The 23,639-nt window shown below is 35.5% G+C and overlaps 4 protein-coding genes across 6 annotated transcripts; 1 reads left to right on the top strand and 3 right to left on the bottom strand.

Moving 5' to 3' along the window:
- The first annotated feature begins 4,533 nt into the window (after positions 1-4,533).
- On the top strand, positions 4,534-5,898 carry LOC105362821 (ATP synthase, coupling factor 6). 3 transcript variants are annotated; one of them, XM_011500317.1, is made up of 5 exons: positions 4,534-4,631; positions 4,899-5,057; positions 5,434-5,558; positions 5,627-5,706; positions 5,818-5,898. In XM_011500317.1, exons 2-4 carry the CDS (start codon positions 4,915-4,917, stop codon positions 5,665-5,667), a joined length of 309 nt encoding a protein of 102 aa, XP_011498619.1. In that variant the 5' UTR covers positions 4,534-4,631; positions 4,899-4,914; the 3' UTR covers positions 5,668-5,706; positions 5,818-5,898. The 3 variants fall into 3 exon arrangements, with proteins under 3 accessions (XP_011498619.1, XP_011498618.1, XP_011498620.1); XM_011500316.1 differs by having other exon boundaries at positions 4,547-4,635; XM_011500318.1 differs by lacking the exon at positions 4,534-4,631 and adding an exon at positions 4,765-4,824.
- DNApol-epsilon255 (DNA polymerase epsilon catalytic subunit 1) lies at positions 5,812-15,651 on the bottom strand (the record flags this gene model as incomplete). Its single annotated transcript, XM_011500584.1, has 24 exons — positions 15,474-15,651; positions 15,239-15,362; positions 14,921-15,139; positions 14,618-14,841; positions 14,286-14,529; positions 13,789-14,197; positions 12,762-13,256; positions 12,011-12,531; positions 11,032-11,927; positions 10,191-10,773; positions 9,697-9,912; positions 9,354-9,589; positions 9,058-9,262; positions 8,797-8,978; positions 8,544-8,713; positions 8,125-8,461; positions 7,733-7,922; positions 7,498-7,664; positions 7,099-7,387; positions 6,966-7,034; positions 6,690-6,877; positions 6,466-6,601; positions 6,187-6,398; positions 5,812-6,106 (listed from the first exon to the last, which is right to left on the bottom strand). Coding segments are annotated over exons 1-24 (6,690 nt in total), but the record flags the coding sequence as incomplete, so codon positions are not given.
- A 622-nt stretch (positions 15,652-16,273) lies between these two features.
- On the bottom strand, positions 16,274-17,969 carry Polr1C (RNA polymerase I and III subunit C). The gene is made up of 7 exons (XM_011500314.1): positions 17,801-17,969; positions 17,669-17,731; positions 17,402-17,592; positions 17,088-17,272; positions 16,821-17,009; positions 16,512-16,751; positions 16,274-16,426 (listed from the first exon to the last, which is right to left on the bottom strand). Exons 1-7 carry the CDS (start codon positions 17,858-17,860, stop codon positions 16,314-16,316), a joined length of 1,041 nt encoding a protein of 346 aa, XP_011498616.1. The 5' UTR covers positions 17,861-17,969; the 3' UTR covers positions 16,274-16,313.
- Positions 17,970-18,286: 317 nt separating this feature from the next.
- GluProRS (Glutamyl-prolyl-tRNA synthetase) lies at positions 18,287-23,520 on the bottom strand. Its single transcript, XM_011500313.1, has 11 exons — positions 23,296-23,520; positions 22,249-22,449; positions 21,967-22,167; positions 21,676-21,885; positions 21,400-21,601; positions 21,198-21,219; positions 19,882-21,007; positions 19,302-19,703; positions 18,821-19,212; positions 18,588-18,731; positions 18,287-18,480 (listed from the first exon to the last, which is right to left on the bottom strand). The coding sequence occupies exons 1-11, from the start codon at positions 23,518-23,520 to the stop codon at positions 18,312-18,314; spliced, it is 3,294 nt and encodes a 1,097-aa protein (XP_011498615.1). The 3' UTR covers positions 18,287-18,311.
- Positions 23,521-23,639: the final 119 nt, after the last annotated feature.

Here is a 23,639-nt window from a genome sequence, read left to right as displayed (position 1 = left end):
AAGAGAATTTCATTTCACTTCGCGATTTTAGTGGCAATATTGGAAAATATTAAACACTTTGGTTAAGGTATCAACGGACACGAATGTTGTCCACGAAAAATTTTCAAACTGATTAAATTTGCCTTGTAACGTACCCCGATCCTTCTTCTACCGTAAAATAATCTTATTAAAATAATTGTGTACATTTGTTAAACGATTAAGTACATTAATGTTTTTATAAATAATGTTAATAATGTCATTACAACAACAATAAAATTTTGTACGCAGTTTATATATATATATATATATATATATATATATATATATTTTTATTTTTTTTTAAATAAATGATTTATAATAAATAATTTTTAATTCTATAAAATTTTCTGGTTTATTATTACTGTGAGATTGAAGGAATATAGCCATTGATATTTTATTGCATTATATGCTAAGTTAATGGTATAGTTTTCTAAAAAGTCTAGTTATGGTTCCCTCAACGTTCATTCTTCACATTTTTAGCACGAAATAATTACTCGGTAAATTTTTATTTTTACTTTGATGAAGGATTTACGTATGCGGGTTATATCGATTAGAATGCATTAACGCAGCTCCCACGAAATCCCAAGTGTCTGTTGTTGTTGCTGTTGTTGTTGTTGTTGTTATCATTATTAAGATTATTATTGGCGCTGTTGTAGTTGCTGATATTATTAATAACTATGATTATTAACGTGTAAATTTTTAAGTGTAAGCATAAGGTATATTATTGAATGTAAAGTTAACATATCATCTTCAACAAAGGATTTGTCGTTATATATGAATTTTATGTAATACCAACTAATCTCGCTCAAACTTTAATGCCCATAATTTTTGCCTCATATTTTCAGGTTGTATGATAGTAAATCCAACAAGCCCAAGCGGATCAAATATTTTTACTAATAAAGACATGATTATCCGTTTTGTTATTCATTTTGTTCTGTATAGTTTACATGATATTAAAGCGTATCGGTGCTCGGATTCCAAAATAAGCTTACGCTTTCTGTATCCTCGACTTTCGATAAGGAAGGGGATTACGTGTTCATTTACTGTATCATTATGTTCATAAATCCGTGAATTCATAGACTGGCAGTCACGTAATTTCAAAAGTACTATTTTAAAAATATTGATTAAATACATTTTGAATGAATTACTTTTTCTGAAATTATCGTAGACGTAGAAAACTTGATCCGTTGAATCCGATGAAAAACAAAAACAAAACAAAAACAAAACAAAAACAAAAACAAAACAAAAAAAAACAAAAACAAAAAAACAAAAGGAACGTAAGAAATGATATTAATTCTGACACAACGTTACAGATTTAAGTTAATAGTATAGTTGATAAGTAAATTACTTTCTCATCAAGTCTATGTTGAGTATAAATCTTGACTATTGGCAGCTAAGTATATATCAATTCAATTTATATGTACAAATGAGAATAATCCTTTTTTGGTTATTAAAGGACGATGTGTTTTTTTTTATGTCTACAATAATATTTCTGTCATAATATTTGTCTATTAACAATTTAAAAGTTCAATATTTAAGGTGTTTTTTCTCTTGGTACAGGCATACCCTTAAAAATTTCATAAATCAAAAACACACACACACACACACGCGCGCGCGCGCGCGCGCAAACACGCACACAGAGAGAGAATGAAACTGTAGATGAGGTTGCAAACTAAAGATCATCATTTTTTATGCTTTCTGTGAATGCCATTAAACTATAGGCTTGTAACTAACTCTATTTGTTTTGATTCATTAGCTTTGCTATCGCATAATTTACCTTTGCCTATATTTATTTATTTATTTATTTATTTTTTTTTTTTTTTGTGTAACGGCTTAGAATAATTTGAAAGCAGGGGCAAGTAATTTTTATCGTGGATTTACCGGTCACGTAAATTGCTAAATTTTTTTTCCATTTATGCTTCGCAACTGCATTTAATTTTGACTTCAAGGAACATATTATTATTTTGGTTCAGTGTTCGGCTCGCTTTTTTAATTTTTAGTAAGAGCAATTGATTTTGGGCAGCGTTCGTAAAATTGCGGTTATCGGCGGCAAGGTAATAAGACTGCGCGTAATGAAATAATAAAAGTGCCATCGGCGTATTATTGGCCTCCGGTAAAAATTAATTTTTTGAAAGAATTTCTACAATTAATCTAATGGACATTGCTACGTGCAAAGCAACGGGTATATTATTTTTATTCTTTATTAATAATCGGATGCGTAGGTTTGGTATTTTAGTGTCTTTCTCGTGTTAGAATTTGTAAGCATAATGTCACTGAGAAAATGGTTAGGATGCGGCCGACATTTCTCGAATCTCAAAACAAAGTGTTTCTTTCTACGAAGAGTGTCCTTTTTTTCTTGGTCTAAGAAGCCTGGGAAAAGGGCATTTAGGGGAGCCTTTTGAAAGCAGTTGACTGCTTCGCAAAAAGGGTACGGACAATCGGAAATGTATCTGTCGATCTTGCATTTTTTCCTTCCGTTGACGGAAGAATTTATATATTTGTGATAGTGAACATAAATATAAGCTCGATAATTAATAATATCTATTTTAATAATCATAATCTCTCTTGATGGACGATGTGAAATTGTATTTATGTAGATATAAAATTACTTAGAGGAGGGACAAAGAAAGATAAGAAGAAGAGAAAATAGAAACATACTATCAAATAGTACGACGATTTCAAATAAACAAAACAATAGCAAATAAAATTTCTTAATATTAAATTCTTATTATTAAATTCTATTCAAAAAAAAAACAAAAAAAAAAAACAAAAAAAAAATGCCTACAATTTTGTTCATGAAACTGCCGGTTGAAAAATGAAATTCCAATTATTATTAAATTTACGTGGATTAATAATGTGAGAGTATCATGGAAATTTGAGCAATTATCGATCGCAGCATGAAACATTGCAAGGCTCTTATTTTTGGCAGAGTTGGCGTGATTTCTACGACGTTACTCTTTGTTGGCCGTTCTCTTCGTGCAAGATATGACAGCACCGACGATCGTACCAAAGTTACTCCTTCTTTTATTATTCCTCGTACGCTCCTCCCGATGTCTGGCATCCTTCAAAACCCTTATGTTTAAAAAAATTTTGATTAAAAAGTTCCAGTTCACGTTGTTCGCATTCTTCATTCACGTGAGTGCCTTACATAGTTGTATAAAAAACAAACAAGCAAACAAACAAACTAACTAACTAACTAACTAACTAACTAACTAACTAAGAAAGAAAGAAACAAACAAATAAACAAACGAACGAACGAACAAAAAATCGTCTTCTAATATCTCCATTATTTCCCGTACTTCCTTGTATTAACTTTATAAAGGTTTCGCTTTATCGAAACCTCGAGATCTATATGCGCTATCGGATAATCCTTGCCATTAATATTTCTTAATTCTCTCGACGTTTAACTACTATGCTAAGTTAAATCGAAAGGTTTGGGAAGGAAAGAGCATGAACGAGGTAATCGAAGACTCGCCAGCTGTTTTCTGTATAGAGAAACTCATCGTCCGCCGGTACCACCCGCCGTGCCAAATTCTCCGCTCGTAGAAGCAGCCAAATAATTAAGGAACTATTTTCTCCTTAATTATTTCGGATGAAAAATAAAGAGAGCTTGACTAGCTTGGATTTTTTGCCCAGGAGACAGCAAACGAGTTCATTCTTAGCATTACGTATACCATAGCTTAAGCTTTGGTCGAAACTTTTGTATTTGATATTGTCGTGAGGCCGAATATTTTTTTGTTCCTATTGTACAAATGTCTAATTAATTCACACGATTGGTATTTTCTGCTTATCAGTGATATTTTGTAGAATTAATAAGAATTCGGATAGTACGATTTGCGTGGGTTGCGCGTATGTAATTATCTTGAAATTTTACTATTTTTATTAGAAAGAAGAATCGTTTAGCGTCGATCGATTAAGAAGAATATTTGCTTTAATGCAATTGATCCAAAAAATATACGAATATGGATGTATCACAGTATTATCTGCGACTTCTCGTGAAAAATCTCGCACCACATGTAAAGAAAATTGTAAAGACTCGACTGAGAGTATCGTACGGCAGTACTCCACGCTCTTATAATTCAAAATATCAATCGAAATATATTTCGGATGTTTATCAAATCTAGAGGATCGCGCAAACTCGTCGATCCATTCTTCGTCGATATATCCGTCAATTTTGTGCCAACCGGTAGTGAGTAGCGAGTGGCCTTGTGTTTTTATATTCTCCCTACTCACCGCTCGCCACTCGCCACTCGCCACTCACCACTCACCACTCACCACTCATCATTCGTATTCCTATAGCACGTGTTTCCTCTTTTTCTTCTTCCTACTCTTTGTCCTCGTCTTGGGCCCCTGGAGCCGCTCTGGATCAGATTCGATAATCATTCGCAAGAGGCAGCAGTGCTTTGCAACTATAATATCACAGATCCCGCCGCCTTTATCGTCGGTGGCCCCTTTCACTTTCCTTCGGGTATTCCGAGCATCGGGCCGCCGTCTCACTGACAGTACATTCTGTCCTACCTTGCCGACCGTGACACCGACACACTCGCGCCATTGTCTTTTTATCCACGGAGCAGCAGCTGATATATTTTGAGGACATTCGGCGAGAGCGAATCGTAGGTATTTTAATTTTTTTTTTCAAAATATTTTTCGAAAAACAAGAGCATCCAGATATTTTTCATTTCACGCATTAAAGGCGCACAATTCGATCGTTGATATATTTCTTTACTGTGCGGCATGTAATTAACGAATTTATCGGAGAATTCGATAGATTGAGATAGCCCCTTAACCTATAAATAATAGAATATTGTAACTATAAGTGATTTACGTGTAGTAGTTATGTAACGTTTACTCTCATTTATTAGAAATTGCTTACATTACAGGCTATTAAAAACTAAAATGCTGTCGAGACGCATAGTGGAATTTATTCCAAAGCTCTGGAATCGTAATTTTGGCGTTTTTGCTCCAGTATTACAAAAGGCTATCGATCCGATTCAACAATTATTCCTTGACAAAATTAAAGAATACAAGGCACTAAGCGCGTAAGTTGAATTAATTGTATCGCATTATATTTTTCTTTTTATTCATTTATGCAATACCCATTTGGCAATGAAGGCAACTTTTCATGCAAATGGTCATTTATGATGATTAAATGAAATAAATAAGGAATTATTAACGTTACTAAAATTGTAGTTTAAATGTTAGACAAGAGTTTATAAATTATTCTCATCGCGTTTTTTCATATTTCATTGCAAAGAGTGAAATGATTGTTGTAAAGTAATAGATAATTTGCAAAAGAACACAAAATTTTAGAGTACCTTAAGAATGTCCTTGATTTCATTTACCAACCTAATTTGTAAATTAATTTAACGATCGATAAATAATTTAGATTTTGTAATGAATTTCTCTTATATTCAGAACTGGTAAGATGAAAATTCCAGATGATCAGAAAGAATTAAAGTCAGAAGTAGAGAAACTAGTTAAACAGTACGGTGGCAGCGACGGAACCGATTTGTCCAGTTTTCCCAAATTTAATTTCCCAGGTAAGACGTGTAATTTAATAAGTACAGCTGAAAAAATTATCTTAAATAATTATCTTTGTATTTTTCAGATCCCGTCATTGAAGTAACTCCTTTACAACCCAGTAAATAGATCGTCTTGTATGTAATGTTTAGAGATATTAAATAAAAGGTGTTTTTAATAACTTACATACATTTAATTTACTCGATAAAAAAATTTTTATATACAAATATATTTCCCTAACAATAATTTTCTAAGCAATCGTTATTTTGTATTTTTCAGCATAAATTCAATACTTTCTGCTAAAATAGACATTTGACATTTTGAAGATATCGAGCAAAATATCTTTAACGTTCTTAATAACTTTTCTCTTGCTATCAACGTTTTAAAACATCCTGAGCAAGAGCAGTGTTGGCTCACATTATCTTGTTTAACCTCGCCACATTTCAAACATTGTAGGTCTTGTAGAACGTAGCCTATACTTTTGCGATTCAAAATATCAATTAAAGCGAATTCTATTTGATCATTGTCATACGCCAATTCGCATTGTGGACATTTCCAAATATGCCTACTACAAATGCAATTATTTAACGATTAACATGTAAGTTGATAATATAACAACATTGTCAATAATATTATAACGATATTTACTTGTTTTCCTCGACATCCTGATAACTATCCTTACAAAGGTCGATATATCTAATGTGATTACAATTTTCACATAATACTTCTGGTAAAATAAAGGATACGCATGTGTCTTTCCATTCGGCCTTATCGCTAAAACAACCAACATTAATTAATCGAAGCAAATTTCTATGTAAGTCGGCGACTTCGTCCTTTATCTGGGAATCTAATGACAAGATCTAAAAATGAAAGATAATATTTTAATAGAAAAATATTCTTCGCGAATGAATGAAAATTCAATTGTACCTTGCATGTAGTTTTAGACAGTTCCAGGGCAGGATTTATTGTCATTTTTGTGGAATCGTTGTCGAATTCAAGATTTGGATGCTCCTCTATAGTTAAAACTTTTTCTGGATATTTCTTATGAATCGAAGTCACGTAGCTGAATATTTATTAAACAAAATCGTAAGTAAATCATATATATATATATATATATATGTATGATATAACATTACACCGAAAACACTTACTGGAAAAGTTTTTGGGATATTTCGCTTGATATAAGATTTTTTGCTATAGCCGTTACTTCATCTGGAGATTTTTTTTTCAATTCTGTATAAATTTTACAATAATACTCGGAAATTATTTTATTAAATGCGAATTGACACATTTCAACTGGTATATACTCTATCATGCTCCAGCTCATATGAAATTCTGCCTAAGAACATAAGGAAAAATATTAAAATGCTTATAGAAGAAGAAAAAAAAAAGCGAAAAAGTTTCGATGTAATTGTTAGATTCGATACTTTATTATTATCTTGCGATTGCTCGATTTCCTCGGTTTCTTGCTTCGTCCTCACACCAGCATAATTAGACTATCGACAAGAAAAATGCACGAGTATAAGAAACTATTTTATTCAAAGAATTTTTCTTACTTACCATATCTAACCAAATAATATACTCCCAACAATGACGGACATCAAAATGAATACTATGAAATATTTCTTTATTGGCAATCGAACTTATAATATATTGCATATAACTATACGAATCATTTACATCCTTCTTTTTTGTACTTAATATGATTTTGGTAAAATCGGCAAATATCATTATCGCGCCTAACCTTTGCATTTCTGAAATCAATTGTACGAATAATTTTTTTGAGTAATTGTGCAGAATACGTCGTAGAGCTGGATCGTATAGATAAGATAAAGGTGAACGTAGCCATCTGTAAAAAAATATTATAAATAATGAAAAAGGTCTCTGAACAATTTATGGTTTTTTAATTTTATTCTGTTTTGTTTTGAAGGCTCCAAATAATAGTGTGTAACTTTGTACCTGTAAAAGTGAATAAGTAAACAGTCGGCGTATCGATTTTTAAAATTGCTCACTTCTTTTAACCACGTGGCCACCATAATCTTTAAAATGCGAAAAGCGGGACCGCACAATGCATTCTCATCGTAAGTTGGTATCGTTACAGTCGTTCCATCACTCGTAGCTATATCCTGCAATTACCATAGATGAACATACGTCACGAGTCACACACTGCACGCGTAAATTGTTAAGTACTCACTTGCAGAGATGCTTTTGGAGCATTATGAAAAGCAACGAACGAGCTTGTACCGTCAATATCATTAATATGATTCGCCTGAACTAATGCATTGACGGCTAAACTTATAACGTCTAATTCAAAGCAAATATTAGAATAAACACCAGAGTTATTCATAACACAACCAGTAGATTCTTCATAATCGATCAACAGCCTGCATAGAAATATAAAATATTAGCAAATTTAAATTAAAACTAATTAATTATTATATCGTGTTGATATTGTTATTATTGTTAATAATTTCGTTGTTTTTTTTTTACGTGGGAAGTGTAGAAAAAAAAAAAAAAAAAAAAAAAAAATTTGAAGAAAAAGCGAATTAGGGCGAACTTAAATGATTAATATAAGCTTCGATTAACCTGCTGTCGTCATTTTCACTGCCTCCGAAATCTGGCTTTTCTGTCGCTGACCACCAAAGGACAAAATTAGCTTTGTACAAGTGTCGAGCATAAAACAAATCCGAACCAAATATAATTACATCGGCTGGTAAATTTCCTATGGGCGCATAAAAATATCTGGCTTGTTCGACAAGATGCTTTATTATATTTTCCGTTTTAAAATAATGGCGAAGCATTATTTTTGTTCCAACTCTTTGCCAATCGAGCGTATCATAAAGATTGTCTAAATCTTGTACAAAGATCTTTACCAATGGGAACTCGTTTAGGTATGGCATTTTACTCGTCAATGTTAACGTGGCTAAACAAATTAAACAATTAATGCTAAACCATACGAGACAATTGGCATAATTATAATGAATGTTAATATCGATGAAATGTACCTATCGGAGATTGTATCATGACAATTGTTGGGCCTCTGGTCTCGTTTTTGTAATTTTTCAAAGTATTTTGTAGCTGCGTATAGATAACTTTAATGTCCGTCTCTACTCGTATTTGAAACTGCATTGATTCCGGCATTAAGTCGACAAAGTTATTTTCACCCATCTCGATCCTACAGCACATAATAATCATTCATTAGCATAATCTTTAATATTGAAAATAAATTCGGTAAATAAGCAATACAGTATAAATTACGCTTTATTTCTTTCATTAACGTAAAGTGTATTCATATTAGGCATACGATCAGTTTTCACAGTATCCAATACAAATATGTGGCACATTTTCTTCGACGTTAAAAATAAACTCCACATTGCTCTACGATATTTACTACTCGTAGACCAATGATGATACAAGTATATTTTATTAATTTTCTCAATCTAAAACATTTAATTTGATGTCATTAGCGTTATGATATGACACTCGACACTTTAAATTCGCTTGTAAGAGTGCATTTACATTTCGTAAGTATGGTTGATAAGCGATGCTTTTGTAAGCTAATTGATCCAAGTTAAAAATGTCTGTCCCGTCCCGTAAATCGGGTATCGCTTGCTTATCGACGGTACATACGCAGCCGAGTTGCATTAGCGCTCGAAATTCAAGTGACATTTGAGTTTCATAAATTCCTTCGATGTCGGGATCTATCAAGTCATTCATTAATGTTCTGCAATAAAAATGGGACGTTAGTTGTTATTCGTCTGTGACGAAAGTTGGATCGACCGATGTACGTGATTAAAGTAATTTTGAAAACTCACTGACTGTGACACCTGTAGAATTTTTCAGGTACCGAATAGCGATACAAATTGTAAACAGGACGCGAACGAGGCAGTATCCTGTGACATTTTTTCCATGCATTGCTGCTTTCGGACTCCTGCCTTTCGTGCCGAGTATTGACGTAAAATATCCTTGGAACGTTCAAACGCACTTGATGAAGCTCTTCGTCGACCAGAATCCATAAGCGAAACTGGCCAGGCTCACTGGTCTCGGATAGCTGTGAAAAAAAAAAAAAAAAAGAAAAAAAAAAAGTTTGTTTTATGAAAAATTGTTAGCCAACATTAATGGGCGAGAGCCAGTACTTCAACATTTGGCCCTACTCACTTGAATAATTTGCCAAGGAGTTTCGAGAAGCTTTTGTTGAGCGCGTTGCAAAAAGCCACCTAGTGCATTTGTATTCTTGGGAGCTTTGGCCGGAGCGGAATTAAATGTACTTAATTTGGTACGTTTGGTGGCGCTGAGTTTCCTTCTCTCGGCTCTCTGTTTCGCTTGATATTTCCACTTTTCCTTGTGAAATTCTAGCCACGCATTTTTCTCTTCCTAAAAATTACTTTTATGTTAAATCGTGCAAGTGGCCGGAGCATTGCGTATGCGTTGATTAGCGATAGAAAAACAAATATACCGATGGATTATTACACTCATTTGCATTTGCTTTTACATAATACAAAAATCGAGCGATTGGGACGATTGTACGAAAACTTAGTACGAAAATCAGTGATGGTGAGTGTCGGCCAAGAATTTTGGTATATTTATTATACGTGGAGTGGTACCACCCACCTCTCCCCCATCAAAATCAATATATCTTAAAAACTAATTACCGCCGTTGTTCCCACAGGTGGTGGATTTCCCAAGACCTTTCTCCAATTATTCGTCATTAAGCTGCTACTTTCCCTCTCATGGATCTCTTTCTCCTCTTCCGAGAAGGTTCTTTTCCTCTTAGTGATCACGGCAATATTGCGTTTACGGGACGAGCTTCCACATCCGATATCCTCAATATCGGGTATCGAGTCGGTCGAATTGTCAACTTCTTCATCGGATTCCGTAATTGATTTCGACGCCTCTTCGAGTTTAAAAATCTCCGTAATCTTCCGCTGCTTCCGACCATCCGTCTTCTCCATCATCTTTTTGTGCAACCAGTCCGGATGCTGTATCCGTGGAACAGGATTCGATAGACCCTGCATCGCGGCCGGGATCGTTATAATCTTCTGAATGGAACTGCCGAGACGATCAATGTAGTACTGCCAGTCGAGAATGTCGCGGATGTCGATTTCTTGGATGCTTGGGTCCTTTAGCCATTTTCTCAGGTAGTGCCTGGTGACGCCGATTTCCGACTGGAATATCGCCAAAGGTATCGCTCGTTCGGTGACCGGCGAATCCAATGGCTTTTTTGATATTATGTACCTAAAATGGGTAACGGGCAAACGAATAATAAATAATAAATGCCAGCGCAATACGATTGATAAATTCCCGCCAACAATGTTACGCGCAATCGTTCCTCTACCTCACATTATTTCTTTTTCTTTTTCTTTTTCTTTTTTTTTCTTTTTCTTTTTCTTTTTCTTTTTCTTTTTCTTCTTCTTCTTCTTTCGTTCTTTCTTTGTAAAAAAAAAGATCTCAACTATTAAAGCATTTATATTATTACATAACTTTGGGACTTACTTGCAAGCCAATCCGGCATCCTTGACCATCTCATCTCCAAGGAACTCGGCCAATCGCTTTGCCGTCGATATTGACGTTGACTTTTGCCCTCCGTACTCGTCCAGCTTCTTCGACATGGACTTGTTTTCCGAAATGAGATCAAAAAGCTCAGAATCTGGCAAGTTTACTCCCTTGCTGTATAATATGTCTAACCAATAATTGGCGACTAATGCAACCGAGGCGTAACACTCTTCCAACGTGTTGCCCTTAAGGAATGACTCAAAGACGGACGATTGGAAGATCTTAATGAGGCGCAGCTCACCGCGTCTCTTAACTTCGAAACCTTTAAGCTCCGCCAGCGAGCCGTCGAAGTTAAACACCGCGTATCTCTTCTTCAATTTCTTGCCCTCCTCCTTAGCCGCGGGCAATACCATTGCCAGGTAGGGGCCGTCGACCTCGAAGAATATTGAATTCTCACTTCGTATCTTGTATTCCTTAATTTCGGAATCGATAAGCTCGTGATAAACGTGATTCGTAAAGAGATCTTTCACCATAAAATTCAGCACCGCGTTCGGATACGATATTACGATCTTGGGCCTCTTGGGGTTGCTCGTCTTTATGACGAGATTGTCGGGGAACGTTCCTGGCAGAATGCACCAGATGCCGTCGGTATCGAGTTCCAGCGGTCGTCCGATCTGCTCAATTATTTCTCGCGCCCTCATGATAATGTGGGCCCCCGTGTAGCACACTATACCGCCCATTTCCATGCTAAACCATCGCGAGCCCTTTCTCATTACGTAACCGTAGAAAGAATTTAAAATGCACTTGTGGGCCAATTGTAAGGAGTCATACAGGACCTCCCGGCTCTTGGCCGACTTTATCGCGGCGGCGTCCTTATTGGCTACGGCTTGGGCCACCTGTTACATTATATTAATCGCAATTCAATTATCATTTACCCGTGGTACGACGCTGTGGTATGCGTCAGCGCGGGATTGCCTACCTGTTGTTTGGCCTGCTTCGTCATGCCCTTGTACTCGTATCGGCGATCTCGAAATGCCCTCACCGTGTCGACGTAGAACGAATTTTCCCTCTGACAAATTGTTTGCATGCGTTCTTCGATCCTCGTTTCCTTGACTTTCTTGTACGTGCGTTTGCAGTATTCCATGAGTCGTTTCTTCTCGTAGGTGGCCTGATCTTGTTTACTGAGCTCGTGATAAGCTCGGCGCTTGCCGCCCGGTATCAAGGGCGGGAACTTTTCCATTTCTAATTGTTGCTGCGTACGCTGATATTCGCCAGCGGTGGCTTTCAAGTACTCGCCGCGCCACATCCATTCCATATTGCGTTGGCATAAGGCCCCGGGCTTGTTATAGTCGCAGGTCGCACATATTGATTCGTCGACCATCGCGTAGGGCTGCAGTCGATTCGTTAGGATAATGTTTGGATACATCGCTCCGACATCCAGATGATAGATGACGGGCTTTTCCGTTCTCAATGGTTGTGAGCGTAAGGATTCCAGTTTGCCTATGAAAAAAAAAAAAAAAAAAAATAGATAGTTTACAGGCTCAATTAAATAAAATCAACATAGTTCAACCTGAGAATATTTATTATATGCATCAAAATTAATATATTCATCCTTTTGTTTTTTTGTTTTTTTGTTTTTCTTTTTTTCTTTTTTTTTCTTTCGACTTCTTAATGAAAACAAAAAGAAAAACAAAAGAAAAGCAAATACTAAATAAATAAACGAATTAAACCTTTGATCTCTTGAATAACTTCGTCTAAATTTGTCACTTCTTGTAATGGAATTTTTTCCTCCTCCTCAATCGCGTACTCGAGTGATTTCTCGATTCCCTCGATCAAGTTGTCTACGGCACTTGGCACGATTTTAAAGCGGTAGGGAATATCAGCCCGGAAAACTCCAGACTCCAGTGCCTCGACGTGTCCACCGACGTATGTTTCCGTATCCAGCAGATGACCGTCCTTCGTAAACTTGCTCAATTCCGTTTCCTGTTTATTGGGAAATATGACGTTGGCTCTGTAAGCTTGAACCATTAATAGAGATTCGCAGAGTGTACCCGAGCCTTTTCTCAATACCTCCTCGGGCTCCATTGGAATAATGGTACACAGGGCAAAGATAAAAGGATGAACGTATTTCTGGTAGAGATAGAAAGTTGCGACTGCGTCGGAGACGGAATAATTTGACATTATTTCGGGCTCTTCTGCAGCTAATCGGCACATGTCCTCCGGATCTGATTAATAATAATAAACATTGATCATGAGAATATTCGTTATTGAGATGATCAGGCTTTTACGGAAAGAATAGGGAAATTGTTCAACGGAAGGGGTTGAGGTATAAGTACGTGGGTAAAGAATATCTGAGCAACGGCTTTGCTTTACCATTAGCTTAACCATCGGTTATAGTTTCTATACTAATTGTAGACTTTTAATTGCGATTGTGGATCGTTTCTGTTGATATAAAGACGAATCGCACGAGAGGATTGCGAGTCTGTTTTGAATTCGATAGCGAAAGTACGGAAAAGTAAAAGGTAATGAATTATTTTAAGGAAGTACAATTAGTGCTACGATGAATACATAGATCAAATAAAGTGCGCACTACTTATTAACATGCATTGGAGAAAGAGATAGTAGAGCATAAGAGAAATTGATGTATGTATGTATATCTTATGCTTGCAAATTGTCGATAATTCATGATGCCGCTAGTCAGTTACCAGAGGTGGACGAGTGAAATAGTAAAGAATCAACGAATGATCAAATTATTACCCAATTCCACTGGATCGTAGCGTAATTTCGCTTTTGCTACTGCTTTGAGGCTTTGAGAGCCCACCGGAAGGTAGGAGTCTCGTTTTACCCAGCAGAGGCAGTCCAAGTGCATCGCAGGTCTACTGCAATATACGCCGTCTTTGTTTTTTGCAAATCCGATTCTGTCTTTCATGTTTATATTGTGAACAGCCGCTCTAGTTTCTATAAATGGCCAATCAAAAAAGTCACCATTGTACGTTACGAATATGTGTGGTTTAACGTCATTAATGTGATTGAAAAATTTATTAATGACTGCTTTTTCATTTAGTTCATTCCAGACGGTGAAAAATCCTTCGAACTCTGGTTTTGGAGTGTATTCAAAGTCCTCGATGTCAGCGGAAATTATCTCTCTGTTATTTATCAAGTACCCCTGTCGTTAAAATGAAAGCATTTGCCTTCATTGATTATTCGCATTATATTAATCGTTAGATCAATCGTTGAAATTATATTTTAATTACCTGTCCATCTAACATGTAAGATATCATCATTATTTGGTCGGTATTTGCATCCGGGAATTTTAATGGTAGTTTGGTTGTTTCGATATCGTATGCTAAAATAACTGGTTCGGGTGGTTCCACGATATCCGGTCTTGCGGTGATGATCGGTGGCTGATTTGGACCTCGAGCCTTTATCGAATACCAAGCACCGACGAAAATCCCCAAATCGATGGAAGCCCTTATATGATGAGGTACGTCGTGTTCTCTGTGAGTAGTAACGTTCATACAGGGATATGGATTGATACAAAATTAACTCTCTTAATTTAAGATATTTTGGGCCAAATCTTCTTTACCTTATATCGAGAATATTATCCATGTTATCGATAATTTTTCTATGATTTTGTTCGTGATGTTCAAAAGTTTCAGCCAATAATTTTGTATAATGAGTGTTACTTTTTTCACGCTCCTTGTTCACTTTAACCGTGCTCATTATGTCTTTCTTTAATTTCAACATATTTAGAGAATTGGTAAATGACAGTTTGACGTAATCTCTTTTTAAGCCAGTTAAGTGATTTGGCTATAAATAAGATGGGATATAAATAATTATTGTTATTTCATTTTAAAATAAAATAAGTTATATTAATAGTCATGCGTACTAAGTCAAGATCATCTTTGGTAACAATATCGGCTTTAAGTAAAATGCCACTGTATTTCTTTTGTAAAAATGTAATTACTTCTTGATTCGTCCCATCTTGACATAATATATAAAAGTAGGGATAATATGGTAAAGAAATTTTAAATCTAGTACCGTCTTCTTCGAGAAAATAGTAGTCAACGCCAGTGACCAATTGCTTATCATCTTCGACGATATCTGTCTAAAAAAGTAAAAAGCAATCCTTCTGACAATCATCTACCGCACAAAACAATTGTCGATAATACAATTTTAATTAACACCTAAAATAAAAGAAATTTACCGTGTGCATATTAAAAAGAAATCCAATTCTCTCTTTAACATCCGTAACTTTGTGAAAGCCATAAAGATTATCGATATGGTTGTTCTCTTTAATTTGATATAATCTGCCTTCGGTAGTGTTCTCTCTATAAAATCAAATATTATCATAACTAATGAAATGTAAAATCCATTTTTTCTTACCGAGCATTTACCAATGTTTACTATGAATAGAATATAAAAGTCTAAATATTATTAACCTTGGAACATTTTCCTGCCGTAATAAAAAATTTTTCTTATCCTCCGTTTTGTCACGATAATATCGTCCCGTATTTACGGCCATTTTATCGTAAAAAATTCAAATTATATTTACAATTACATTTGCAATTTATCGATATTATAATTTAAAAATGAAATTAAAACCTTTACAATCTCTACCGGAACCTCTTTAATGTCGTTTACGCGCGTAAATTGGCGCCAAAAAACCTTACGAGCGCATTCTCATGTGACGTAAAAGTCTTGACGCAAAAGAATATTTTAAATATCGACAGAAGCGAAGGATCGATCGATATGACAATTCAATTTGAAAATTTAATTGTTTAATCATTTGATGCTCGATTAGATTGATTGAACGACCGATGTAAATAAATAGTGCGAAAACTCATTAAAAAATGTATAATAAAATTGTTAAACTTGTTCAAGTTTCTTCGTAAACTTTCGAAAAATCATACGTTTCTTATGAAATTTCTCTCTTTTCTTACAACGGCATGAGATTTTCAATATATCGACTGTGTTATTTAATAAAATTCATGAAAATCTATATTAATTATTATAGTTGTAGTGTTGTAAGTTAAGAATTTTACATTGGCGCAACTATGTGAAAATATGCATAATACGTAATTTGAAATTCCATAAATTTACAGCGTACTTTTATTTTTGTTGATTTGGAATAGATAAGAGCAATTGTTTTAATAATTGGGAGTTAAGTGGAGAATTGAGCATCGAGAGTCGAGTAAAATATATTACATAAATATTTATTTTTATTTATAATTTATAAGTATTCATTTACGATAGTAAAAATCACTCGCTCTGTGTCTATGTCAATCGATATTGTCCAGTTCTTCTATAAATGTTTTGCACTTTTCTTTCAGCACTTTGACAGCCTCGATAAACAATACCGACGATGGTAGAGCCCCGACTGATTCGATAGTAACTAAAAATGAATAATTAAATCAATCGACATTATAAATATTTTTGAAATGTAAATTAAACATTGTCTTAATAGTATTGCCGTATACATATAAAATGATCGGGTATTCTTCCTAATTGAACGCAGTCCTTCAAATCATCGTGACGAAATACATTCCTAGAACAGCTGTCGTATCTAGCATCTTTAACTTTTGCTTCTACCGTGCCCTTTGAAATTTCTACCAATTCTATCACACCTGGACTAAAACAATTTTTAAATCTTTCCGCCATTTCTCCTCTTATTGGTTTAACGATTTGAATATTTGGTAGAAGTCTGTATGTGGCGGTAGCTAAGATTCAATTTGAAAATTTCAACGTCTTGAAAAATTGGATTATAAAATTTCTGGATAATAACTTACCAACTGGAGAAAATTTTGCATGATCTTTGCCTATACCTTTCACAGCGTGCATAAATGCATGAATCTCTTGATTCGGTCTCATTTTACAAATTAAAATATCATCCGCTATCATGCTAAATTGCTTTTCCCCCTGTGGATACAATTCGCTTTGCTTTCCAATGGGTACCCATTTTATATCTCGACTGTAAACTGTAATTTAATTAAAGATCGCCATCTTGTAGTCGGACGAGCCATATATCTTATCGTTTATACGTATTATATTTTTACCATTATTGCCGGTATAAATGTCATCGGGTCTTCTGGAATCCTTAGGCGCTTGTGAATTCCATTTGCACACCGCTTTAATTTCATAACGCAATGTATCTTGGTCGCTGACTTCCTCCTCCTCGTTAACGATCTTCGAAGGATATTCGAATAATCTTGGATCCGCTTTCAATGGTAAAAGCCCTAATCTAAGAGAGAAAAATTGACAAAAATTTCAAATCCATTAAGCCACTCAACGTCGTTTCTCATCGTTTTCATTATTCTTTGATCCTTATTTTTCGCCAATTAATTATTATAATGAAAAATTAGTTGATTACCTATGAGCAAGTACTTCGTCTTGTATTAAACTAGTATTGTTTAACATATATACTTTCTCTATAGCCATCGATGGTACCTCGCTCAATAAAATTCTTCGATACGTATTAGCTAAAGCGCAAGAGCATCCAATCAAGTCAAACTCCAATTCGCACTTATTTTCACTCTCGTTCACTATATTTATCTGAAATGTCTTCAAGCGCACGACACGCATTGTTGATTATTAATTTAGAAAAATCAGTGCATGCGTGGGAAGGGAATGTCGTTACCTCTTTAAATTTATCAATGCTCCAATCATCATTCAAGTGTAACAGGTTATCATATTCGAAAGCCTAGGCACAAAACAGTTTCAAATTAGCGCCACAATAACATATTATGATAAAAATAGAAAGTAAATTTACATTCGGTATCCCGTGTTCCTTCATAATAATGTGAGGCTTCGTCTTTTGCTTTTTTTCCATTTTCGTAAACAACACCGGCCAAAGCTCTTCAACAATAACACATGTCTCGATCGGTTCGGCTGCCTCTCAATCGCATGGCCATTTCTCTATTTACAATCTGTAATATCGACATTGTCGCACGCATTACAGGAAAGAGAAAAGCGCTGCAGGCGCTCTCTGCCCCTCTCTGTCTCATTGGACTTTCGCTTTAATGGCCAAGCGAATGTTATGTGCGCTCGATTCGAATGTTGTAGGGAGGCGAGGACACGGACATTTTACCCGTTACGAGGCTCTCCCGACCCTTCCACCCACGAAGTGCCCACGAAGTTTACGAGGAATTACGCGACAACGCATGACGCCTGACGCGTGGCAGCTCGGTTTATAATGACATGACAGACAGTTATAATGTTTAAAAAATATTTTTTATTACATTTAAAGAAACGATGCCAATACAATTTGTTATGAAAATATCCTAGTAACTACGGCCAAAGAGAGTATAAAATTTGGGCTTTTCTTGGCAACTATTATGAATACATTTCAGTCCTTTTAATTGCTCGACGCTTCCTTCGGGCTGATCAAACGGTATGCACAAGCCTTTAGCTCCCATTGATGGTGCACCCGCATCGTCGTTAGTATCCTCTCTAAAAATACATTTCATAAATTAAAATTCAAAATTCATAAATTAGGAGATTGATCCACGGCTTGTCGATCAATCGGTTAATCGATTAATCGTGGTGTTTCATCATACCTGACGCTATCCGCTTTAATTTTATCCTCGCATTCGATTCTTCCACAGAAAGGGGCAAGGATTAGATTTTTCCCATCCAAATGGCTGCAAAATTCCTTCCACTCGTTCGTTCGCTTAATATGTTCCGTTAAATCCGCCTTCGCTCTGTAGAGAATTTTATAGGGAATGGAATAGGGAAGGTATTAATTAACAATGAAATTCATATTGATTGATACGTTCACAATTATACGAACTTTACAAACAAGTTGGACTGAATTTCATCCAATAAATCCAAAAGGAAATCGTAAGCATTGCTCCTGCTGGCGACTATCCTATTCGAACTATCCCTTCTCACGAACGTAACTTGACCTTTCTCCAAATCCTTCGGTCCCAATTCCACTCTCACCGGTACTCCTTTTAATTCCCAATGATTGAATTTCCATCCAGGACTATAATTATCCCTATAATCGCCTTTGACTCTAAGTTTTCCACTTCTCTTCAATTCCTCCTCTAATTTATCGCACTCGCGTAAAAGTCGTTCCTTTTGCTCTTGAGTGGTGGATGCTGTAATGCCGCAGGGAACGATCACAGCTTGAATGGAAGCTACACGTGGAGGTAGAACGAGACCTTTGTCGTCACCGTGAACCTAAAATACGCGATGTGGCACAATTGTTTTGTAGAATAGATAATATCGGCGGCCTAGCAAAATGTATTGAAATTTGCCGTTTAACAAACCATTATCATAACTCCAATGGTGCGCGTTGTAATACCCCACGAGTTTTGATAAATGAAGGTCTTTTCGCCACCTTCGGCTGTGCCCTCCACTTGAATATCAAACATTTTGGAGAAATTTTGACCCAAGTAATGACTGGTAGCTCCTTGGATGGCACGACCGCTTGACGAAATGAAAGCTTCAACCGTCGTCGTGTAATCTCCACCTGCAAACTTTTCCTTCTCCGTCTTACGTCCTTTGACAACCGGCACGGCCAGATAATATTCATATATTTGTGCGTATAGATCCAAAATTTTTAGCACTTCTTCGTCGGCTTCGGCTTTATTAGCGAATGCCGTGTGACCTTCTTGCCAAAGAAATTCTCTGGTGCGCAAGAACGGCTGAGGATGCTTGAATTCCCACCTCTATAACGAGAGGAAGAAGAAGAAGAAGAAGAAGAAGAAGAAAAAAAACAAAAAGAATTATAATTCCAACTGATATTAAATACCGTTTCTAATAACGAAGATGAAAGTCAAAATTATTAATAATAATAATAACAATAATAATAATAACAACAACAACAACAACAACAACAACACCCACCACAACATTGTTCCATTGATTAAGTTTTAATGGAAGATCGCGATGAGATTTCAACCACTTGGCGTATGCTGGGTACATGACGGTTTCCGATGTCGGCCGAATGGCTATATGCTCCGCTAAATCTGAATTACCACTCTTGGTTACCCAAGCAACTTCCGGTGCAAAATCGGCTATATGCGCCTTTTCCTTCTCAAGCGCCGCTTTACTAACAAACATGGGAAAGTAGCAGTTTTGCACGCCTAATTTTTTAATTTCTTTATCCAGAAAGTCTTTAATAATATCCCAAATAGCGAAACTCCAAGGGCGAAGGATGTAACAACCCGAGACATCGTAATACTCGATCATTTCTCCTTTAGTTATTACCTGCGAATACCAGTCTGATAAATTATCGGCTTTTTTTGCTTCAAGGCCCAGTCTCGTTCCCGTTTTGCCACTCTCGCTCTCTTTACTCGACAATGACACTTCATTCTTACCATCGACCCTCTTAACTTGGCCTTTTGCCTTAGTGTCTTCTGATTTGTTGGCTTTGGCTTTAGGCTCGCGCGCAGCAGAATCGTTAATTCCCGTAGGGACATAGTCCTTTCCAAAAATTTCCTTATACTCGGCTTTCAACGATAAAAGTTTTTGAACTTCTTGCTGAATCGTTTCCTTCCCAGCTCTGGCCGCCTTCAAATCCCTAACTTTATTACCTTGTTCGGCAATCCTGGAACTATTTTCGCATTTCGATTGCTTAGGTTTTGCATTAAGAAGTACCGAGGGTGTCCAATCTTTTCCCGTTTGAGCTTTAAATTTCAATTTCAATTCAACGAGTTTTGCAACCTCCTTGGTTATAGTGATTGAATCGGGTTTGCTCGCCTTCAAATTTCCCACTACATCGCTCTGCTCTTTTATTTCGTGCGCTAAAGCAATGTCGTCGTCCTTCATTGATGAACCTGCTGCCGCAGGACTACTAGACTTTGGCTTCCAATCCAAACCTGCCACACGCTTGTATTCCTCTTTAAGACTTAAAAGAGTTTTCACTTCTGCATCGATCGCAGCTTTATTTGCTTTAGCACTCTTCAAATCTCTAACTTTATTACCTTGAGCAATAATTTTTTCATTTATTATTCCAACTGGATCGTCCTCACTATCCAATTCCTAAGGAAAAAAAAAAAAAAAACAACTATTTTATTCAAATAATTCTAAGAAAATCGTCTGAAATATATGCAATACGACTATTTAAGTTATTCGAACAGATTTGCTTTTACAATCTTTATCCATTTTACCGATTTATCATTTCCTTTAAGACTTAGAAGAAGCTTAATTTCCGAATCAACGACAGACTTATTGGATTTACTGCTTTTTTCATCTCTCACTTTATTCTCCTGGGCTACTGTATCTTTATTTGATTTCTTTGCTGATTCATTATCATTAGATTTCTACAATGTAACATTGATTTATTATAAAATTATGCAATTAATTATACAATTAACATTTGTACAATGTACTGTTAATAATAGAATACCTTATCGGCTGTACTTTTCTGATGTTGCGGAGCACCGTTTGGTTTCCAATCTTGTCCCGTAATGGACTTGTATTTTGCTTTAAGACTCAAAAGATCTTTAACTTCACAATCGATCGACGCCTTATCTGCTTTAGCAGTTTTCAATTCTCTTACTCTGTTACCCTGAGCAACGATCGCGTCGTTTAAACTAGCAATCGATTCGACATCTTTAACTAACTAAAATTATCAAATACACATAAGTAAGATTATTACATTACATTGTTATACGAAGTTTAAATATTCATTTTAACCATAATTGGATTTTTCACTTCGGATGTCGAGTTTGGCTTCCAATCTTTACCCGCTGCAGCTTTATATTCTGCTTTGAGGCTTAAAAGCGACTTTACTTCTGCATCGACAGTTGCTTTATCAGCTTTTGCAGCTTTCAAATCTCTCACTTTGTTTCCTTGAGCAATTATCTGTTCGTTTAAATTATCGGCCGATGCATCGACTTTAGTTTCCTAAATTAGCAAAAAAAAGCTCATGTTACTTAAACATTATAATTACCGTAGAGTGAGGTAACTCGCTCCAATTACCCTTACTTGTTTCACTTCGGATGTCGAGTTTGGCTTCCAATCTTTACCCGCTGCAGCTTTATATTCTGCTTTGAGGCTTAAAAGCGACTTTACTTCTGCATCGACAGTTGCTTTATCAGCTTTTGCAGCTTTCAAATCTCTCACTTTGTTTCCTTGAGCAATTATCTGTTCGTTTAAATTATCGGCCGATGCATCGACTTTAGTTTCCTAAATTAGCAAAAAAAAGCTCATGTTACTTAAACATTATAATTACCGTAGAGTGAGGTAACTCGCTCCAATTACCCTTACTTGTTTCACTTCGGATGTCGAGTTTGGCTTCCAATCTTTACCCGCTGCAGCTTTATATTCTGCTTTGAGGCTTAAAAGCGACTTTACTTCTGCATCGACAGTTGCTTTATCAGCTTTTGCAGCTTTCAAATCTCTCACTTTGTTTCCTTGAGCAATTATCTGTTCGTTTAAATTATCGGCCGATGCATCGACTTTAGTTTCCTAAGTTAATAATGATAATAAATGAATAAATACCAAATATATTAATAGTCGGCGAGTAACTCACTTTTTAACATAAAATAATTCGATTAAAAAACTTTTTCATCTTTTAATTTTAACTGTGTTAAACGAGTATTGCAAGCGACCGAATGTCAATTGCGTAAAAGGTAAAAAGAAAGTGTATATAATTTGTTGGATTCATTGTAAATAATGTCAGAAGGAAATTAGAACGAATCGTCGTATGACGTATAAAAAGAAAGTGAAAATTGATCTATTTTTCTTTCGTTTCTTCGAAATTCAATAATTTTGAAGACTCGGCAAGAACTGAAAATACATTCTCAGCATAAATTATTTTCCGCTCGTAAAGGAGTTTCAAAATGTTTTCATATTCATCGAGTGCTTTAAATATTAATTAAAGAACTTTAATAAATAATCTTGTTTAAAAATTGCTTGGTGCGCTGTAATTTATTTAATTAAAATGTGACGTTCAACTGTGTATTATTCATTGGTGACTGAATTTTGAAATAGATATGTTTTCTTCTATTTTTGCAATCGGAAAATAGGAATTATAAATAATGAAATTAAATTATTTACCAATTTTTGTTATTGAAATATACGTTTAAAGTGTTAAAAAAAAAAAAATCAATCGTTGATATAACGAATTAATTTCTTTTCTTACTTTTCGTCAAGCAATTACTTTCTTATTTAATCGCGATCATTGCTTAGACATTGGATTATTCGACATTGGATTATTCAAATTTATTTTTATATCATTGTATCATTATATAAAGTGTAAAATTTTAAATTCGACGCGTACATTAATAATAAATTCGCTCGATTGAGACTTACTCTCTTGGATTCTTTAGCGCCAGTTTTTGAATCTTGAAGGACGGGAGGTGCAGTTGATGTAGCATGTCCGTCGGGAATATGAAACAGAATTATCGGCTGCTCACGGGACGAGTAAGCACTAACTTCAGCGTACGGTACGTCACATCGGAAAAATCCTTTTCTCTGCAATTGAATAATCTCCCCTTCCTTGACCCTCTTCAGTTCAGCCTCCCCTATCATTTCCATTTCTCTCTACAGGAACCGAGCAATGCAAATTAATCGTCGTACATTAACGATAACCCTCCTCATTACATAAGAATACCTACTCTTGTATCTTTTGCTATGAAATCTTTAAAATCGTCGTC

This window comes from Ceratosolen solmsi, unplaced genomic scaffold, assembly GCF_000503995.2.
Source record: "Ceratosolen solmsi marchali unplaced genomic scaffold, CerSol_1.0 scaffold56, whole genome shotgun sequence".
Lineage (NCBI taxonomy): Eukaryota > Metazoa > Arthropoda > Insecta > Hymenoptera > Agaonidae > Ceratosolen > Ceratosolen solmsi.
This window is presented reverse-complemented; position numbering and strand designations above follow the sequence as displayed.